Below are 6,640 nucleotides of genomic sequence, written 5' to 3'. Positions count from 1 at the left end.
CGAGATGAGCAGCTTGTTGAGCCTATGGCACGTTGGCCAGTGGTCCAGAATATACTGTGCGCCGATTGGCCCAGACACCCTCGAATGATCTGCTCGGAGTTTGGACTGAATGAGACGATGAACATATGAGGGGAGGCTGAGGATGGCTTTTAGGGATGTTTGCTGCTTGGAATGGATCAGAACGGAACGGGAGCTAATAAAGTGAGCCGGTGTGTTAATGTGACTGAAGCCCGAGGAGAGTAGGAGTGAAAACTGGATGCTGTAAGTGTGAAATATTTCATCTTCATGTTTGTGGCCTGTAGGCTGGACAGACAGCCTGCCAGCCGCTATCTGCCATTACTGCTCAATTCATGGCGGTTTTTTCTCTGGATGCTCTGACGGTGGCTTGATCTGCATTGTGTGCTTGTTTTTTAAAAGACTGAGACAGCCTGCTTCTGCGCCAAAACGCACTAACACGCTAAATATTGATTGTTTCCTCGTTAATTGCGAGATAATGTGCACTTGACATTTAGATTCGGTGTCAGTAGGTTAAACACCGCCCTGCTCCACCATACCTCCAATAGCTGGTTGTCGAATTTCATCATCAATTATTAGTGAAGATGCTGCTCTCCTCTCTGTCTTACTCCACTTGTGTTACAATCAGTTGGGTGGTTAAAGTAAAAAGAGCAACAGGGTGAAAACCTGCTTCCTCTGCTTCCTCTGCACAGACTGTCTGAACACGGTTTCCTTACATCCAGGTGTGAGAACTTTGTGTCTGACTGGCCCGTCAGTGTGCAGGTGGCTCCAGGCCAGAGACAGCACTGAGGATGGGAGGTGGAGGCCAGCTGACCGAGCCAGGAGAGCCAGCCAGCGGGAGGGACGGAGGAGTTTACACCTGGGAGGAGGTGCAGAGCCACTGCAGCAGGAATGACCAGTGGCTGGTCATCGATCGGAAGGTTTACAACATCACCCAGTGGGCCAAGAGGCATCCAGGAGGGCGTCGAGTCATCAGCCACTACGCTGGAGAGGATGCCACGGTAAATATGTGTCACCTTTTCTGATCCCCTTTAAGGTAAAATTAACACATACACAGAGAATAAAGCCGCTCCACTGTTGTACTTACTGGCAGTTTTGGGTTTTTATTTATTTTGAGCTCAACCATGATGTTAAGGCAACAGTTTGCATCACTCTTTTGAATTAAGACAACTTCTAATAAAACTATGTTCAACCAACAGAGTAGATGTTGTTGGGGGAGAATTAGCCTTTATTAAATCAAAAGTATTCCTAATTACCACGTCTTTAATGATTGGTAGCATAAGCTTTTTAGTAGATGATTTTAAAAAATGAAGTTTATTATTTAAAAGGACTTTCAAAGTGTTATGTAGCTAATTACGGTTATTATGAACAAACATTTTTAAGTTTTAAAGAAAAAAACCTCCGTTGTTGGGAAGCTAGATGAGGGGACCACAAGTTGAAGAAGAAAAATCAAACCAGTTACCTTAATTTGAATGATTTTAAATTACACACAATATTAAGTTTGTGCAATTGCCAACATTATGGTGTCAACTTAACCCATAATAACAGGGTTTGCAACTTAAACTTTTTATCTACATCTGTAAATTAGAGTTATTTTATCTTGCCATCTGGCGTTTAATTAAGCGGTGGAAGTAGCTGTCCAAAATTCCTTTTTGCTTTATGTCCATTTCATGATACTTGCTAATTAAGCCACAATTGTACTTATTGTGTTACTGCACACATATCTCATCCTGTTAAATCACAAACAGGATGAGTTAATATTTTCACCACATCCTTAGAGATTAAACAGTAATTCCTATCTTGTGACCCCCTCACACATGTTTAAACTCAATCAAAAAATTAACATAACAATTTGCATCCTGTTTGAGCTAAGACCATGTCTAATGTAATTATGTTCAACCAACAAGCTGAATTAAGGAAATCAGCATTTCCTCTGTAATCAAAGGTATTTGTAATTACTGCTTGTTTAGTAACTGGGAGCATAGACACGAGTTTTTAATTACTAATTAAATACCAGTTAAGATGTTTCAACTAGTTTTTCCAAGTTATTTAAAGGGATTTTATAAGTGTTGTGTTCTTAATCACCACATGGATTAACACAAGCTTTAAAGTTGACAGTTGTGTAAAAATCTATGTCACTCGTTCCTGTAGCTCTTCTATTTATGACTGGACTAAACTAGCTGACTGTACTTCGACTAAGCATCAACAAAATTCAAATGCTACTCCCAGGTTGATGCATCTGTATGAACTATGTAGTAATATCATGTATCAAAACTCACTGGACCCACTTTTAGGATATATAGGAATTTAATCCACCACTACATATTCTTTAATGCCTCTATGCCTGTGATTAGTGGCTGAAGGCATTCTGTTTCCCAGCTGTTTATCCATCCATCTGTTTTTGTGAACACAATACATGCCCAAATTTGGCACAAGCGTTCACTTCATGATGACGTTGAACTGATAAACATTTGTTGATCAAAGGTCACTGTGTTCTCACAAAACATGTTTCTGACTGTAAGTCAAGAATTCAACCACAGAATATGACAACATTTCACACAAATAACTAATAGGATAAATGATGATCCATCCATCCGTTCATCCATCCATCCTTTATCTATACACCGCTTAATCCTCACTCGGGTCGCAGGGGGGCTGGAGTCTATCCCAGCCGACTTAGAGTGAAGGCAGGGGACACCCTGTACAGGTCACCAGTCTATCACAGGGCTACACTTAGAGACAGACAACCAAGCACACTCACATTCACACCTACGGACAATTTAGAATCACCAGTTAACCTTTTTTGGACTGTGTGGGAGGAAGCTGGAGAACCTGGAGAGAACCCACGCTGCATGGGGAGAACATGCAAACTCCATGCAGAAAGATCCTGGTTGTTCACAGGGACGCGAACCGGCGACCTTCTTGCTGCGAGGCAACAGTGCTAACCACCGCTCCACCTTGCAGTCCATAAATGATGATGTGATGGTGTTTTATATCCAAAGGTCAAAGGTCAACTTGACTGTCATATTATAATGTTCTGCAGCAACACATTTCTGACCATTATTCAATGACATGACTCAGAAACAAAAAGAGATGTTGTGACCATACTTCACATGATTGATCAGATGCTAAATTAATCTTGAACTAAGTTAATCTTGATTAAACTAATCCTGGGTGTCCACCTTGGAACTGCATCATCATTGCTGCTGGGTTAAACATGAGTGTGAAGCATCCATGTTGTTGTCGCATATTGAAGGGTTGTCTACAGTCATGGGTACAACATTGCGCTCTAGTAGAATCTATTTTTTTGGCCAAACGTGAACACATGGAAAGAATTTGACTTTTTTTTCTTTCTCAATGAACTTACACACTTTAAAATCTTCCCTTCATCTATACACATACATATTATTAAAGTCTGGAGAGACATGGATGTAAACTGGAACTTTACAGGTTGGTGGAGGCACACATCTACATGGTGGTAATTCTAGGTTCATCTAAAGGATTCTTTATTTTTGTTTTCCAGGAGGCATTCACCGCTTTTCATCCTGAGCTAAAGTTTGTGCAAAAGTTTCTGAAGCCTCTGCTGATCGGAGAGCTGGCGGCGACAGAGCCCAACCAGGACCGAAACAAAAATGTAAGCTGCACCTGTGATTCTTAAAATAAATTCACGAAGGAGCTTAAGTCTCACCCTGACAACATGGAACCGTGAATCATGTCCAGAAACACCTGAGGAACAGGAGTAGGTCGGACTATTCACACATCTGCTTTCTTATTCATGAGTCTTACAGCGTTCAGGAGATTCTGGACACTCATGTTTCGTCAGCTGTTAAATAACTCAAACTACCCTAATGCCTTGGTTTCCTGTAACAAAAATGTAAAAGGTTTCTAAAGCTTACAAGAACATTTTTCTTGATTTCACGAGTGTCACATCAGTGCAACGTATTCTAAGTTTTACAAGAGTGTGTCTGTTTCTTCTTCTTTGCTCCCAGGCAGCAATAATACAGGATTTCAACACTTTACGTGCTCAGATTGAGAAGAAGGGTCTGTTTCGAGCTGATCCTTTGTTCTTCTGCCTCCACCTGGGTCACATCCTGCTGCTGGAGGCCCTCGCTTGGCTCATCATCTGGCTGTGGGGGACGAGCTGGGTACTGACGTTTCTCTGCTCGGTGATGCTGGCAACTGCTCAGGTGACATCAGTGTTTCTCGGTATAATTGGGCGAATTCTGCCGAAAACAAATCTCAAAATGCTCTTTTCTTCTTCTCCAGTCGCAGGCCGGATGGCTGCAGCATGACTTCGGCCACCTGTCTGTCTTCAAGAAGTCCAGCTGGAACCACATATTGCAGAAGTTCATCGTCGGTCATTTAAAGGTAACCTTTCTCCGACTCTGCATGTCTTTTCTGTGAATTTTTACACAGATGTTAAAAGATTGCTTTCTCAGGGAGCTTCTGCCAACTGGTGGAATCACCGACATTTCCAGCATCACGCTAAACCCAACATCTTCAGCAAAGACCCTGACGTCAACATGCTGCACGTCTTCGTGCTCGGAGACACTCAGCCAGTTGAGGTGAGTAGCGCGGAGCAGGTATTTGAAATTCTGTGAACACTTGTGTGATCCAGCCCCTCATTTAACTCTTGTGTTCTTCTCTGTTACAGTACGGCATAAAAAAGATCAAATACCTGCCCTACCATCACCAACACCAGTACTTCTTTCTTGGTATGTTTCTGTCGAGTCATTTCAAAAGAATAAAACCTGTAAAAACCTTTTCAGGAATAAGTCTTTTTCTTTTTTTAGTGGGACCACCGCTGCTCATTCCAGTTTACTTCCACATTCAGATCATGCACACCATGATTTCACGCCGCGACTGGGTGGTAAGATTCCAGTCGATGTCTATTGTAGTGCAGTTTATGTACAGATTTTTTGTTTTGTATGTCAGGAGGGATCAGGCTAATACATCTTATAGCTTTTTAGTATTGAAGAAGAAAAACCTTACAGTGAAAACAGAGCAGCAAAGAATGTTACACAAGTGAAAAATAAGAGATGAGCTTTGGTGCATCATGATTTTTCTTAACAAAGAAATGATCTAACCTTGTTGTCTTGTTTAGGATCTGGCCTGGTCCATGTCCTACTACCTTCGCTACTTCTCCTGTTACGTTCCCCTGTATGGTCTGTTTGGCTCGTTGGTGCTCATCAGCTTTGTCAGGTAAAGGATCTGAAAGAGAATTTACACAAAGACATTTTTGGTAGCACGTTTCAGTAAAGAGTACTGTGTAAATGGATCACTCTTGAATTTGAGGCTGTTTATACATGTATGCTTTTCAGAACACAGCAAGCCAAGTGTTTGTCTTGTTATGGGTTTTATTACTGATAGGTTAATCATCAACAAATGAAGTAATGCCAGCTAATGAAGGCTTAGTCACATGGTGTAACACCCTCCTTAGTGAATGCTATTGTGTTGTTACAGGTTTTTGGAGAGTCACTGGTTTGTGTGGGTGACTCAGATGAACCACCTGCCGATGGACATTGATCACGAGAAGCACCAGGACTGGCTGACAATGCAGGTGCCTGGTTTCTTATAAAACTCTGACTGCTCTGATATCCACATTTGCCTGCAGGTGCTGCTGATGGACAGCTATGTACAGAAGTTTATCACACTGGACCATAAGGGAGGCGTCCCATATCTCTCCTGATCCCAACTATTGGGTGGATTAGGTTTTTCTGTTTGCTGTGTTTTATTTTTCATTTGATTAATGATAACCATTCATGCTAAGTGAGATATAGGCTCCAGCCGCCTCCACCTTCCAAAGGATAAGCAGTAATGGCTAAATGATGGATTTATTGTCTCATTCTCTCCTTCAGTTACAGGCCACCTGTAATATTGACCAGTCCCTCTTTAACGACTGGTTCAGCGGACACCTCAACTTTCAGATCGAGCACCAGTAAGTCAAACGATGACGGAAAGTTTGTCAAAAAAACACACACACACCGATCCTGCAGCGTCATGTCAGCGTGTATTGAAATGTATTCTACGCAGACAACAAAAATTAAGCCTCAAACTTTTCTTAATACTCCTGAATCAGTGTTGTGTAGTTTGCAGACCTGAAACTGTGTCCTTACAGACGAGGTGCTGGACATTGTCAGGAACAGTATAGAAAATCTCTGGTGGAAAAAAGACGTGAGAAAATAGTTTCTCAGAGCCCTTGAGGAGAGACAAAACAAAAACTGGACACTGAGTCATTTTTCTGTGCCTCAAGTGAATTTGACAGCAAAACACAATGTAATTTATTTGAAGGAATTTTGCTTGACATCTTCTGCTTGGTGAACTGAGAAAAGATGAACCTATTCTATTGTTTTAAAAATAGCCATCTGAGGACGGCAATGATGCGTTTTCAAAAAGTGAAATTACTTAATTGTGTTTTCTAGGTGAACTGCATTATTAACATCCAGCAGCTGCAATGAAAGTAACTGACCAGCTGCATTTCATATTATTTCCTTTTCAGTTTTAATACAAACGAGTTTCAAGATTAAAAATGAGGCAAATGTGAGTGTGAACTGACGCAGAGTCTGCTGCTTTAAATGTTCCACAGAGGCTGAGCGCTGTGGTTCTTGCCTTTATACACCTGTAG

The 6,640-nt window shown here is 41.6% G+C and overlaps 1 protein-coding gene across 1 annotated transcript; it reads left to right on the top strand.

The window, feature by feature from the left end:
* Positions 1-202: 202 nt before the first annotated feature.
* On the top strand, positions 203-5,957 carry fads2 (fatty acid desaturase 2). Its single transcript, XM_008300860.1, has 11 exons — positions 203-261; positions 771-1,016; positions 3,539-3,649; positions 4,005-4,202; positions 4,282-4,383; positions 4,455-4,580; positions 4,670-4,730; positions 4,809-4,885; positions 5,120-5,217; positions 5,479-5,575; positions 5,874-5,957. Exons 2-11 carry the CDS (start codon positions 807-809, stop codon positions 5,955-5,957), a joined length of 1,164 nt encoding a protein of 387 aa, XP_008299082.1. The 5' UTR covers positions 203-261; positions 771-806.
* The last annotated feature ends 683 nt before the right edge of the window (positions 5,958-6,640 follow it).

The sequence above is a fragment of the Stegastes partitus genome, unplaced genomic scaffold (assembly GCF_000690725.1).
Source record: "Stegastes partitus isolate 25-593 unplaced genomic scaffold, Stegastes_partitus-1.0.2 Scaffold1601, whole genome shotgun sequence".
Classification (NCBI taxonomy): Eukaryota; Metazoa; Chordata; class Actinopteri; family Pomacentridae; genus Stegastes; species Stegastes partitus.
Note: the sequence above shows the minus strand (reverse complement) of the source record. Positions and strands in the feature narration are given on the sequence as shown.

Excerpts from the sequence above, each read along its gene's own strand:
- fads2 (XM_008300860.1), top strand. The coding sequence starts at position 807 with ATGGGAGGTGGAGGCCAGCTGACCGAGCCAGGAGAGCCAGCCAGCGGG. Across the intron at positions 4,384-4,454 it reads TCATCGTCGGTCATTTAAAG|GGAGCTTCTGCCAACTGGTG; the intron begins GTAACCTTTCTC and ends TTGCTTTCTCAG. Across the intron at positions 5,218-5,478 it reads GTGCTCATCAGCTTTGTCAG|GTTTTTGGAGAGTCACTGGT; the intron begins GTAAAGGATCTG and ends GTGTTGTTACAG.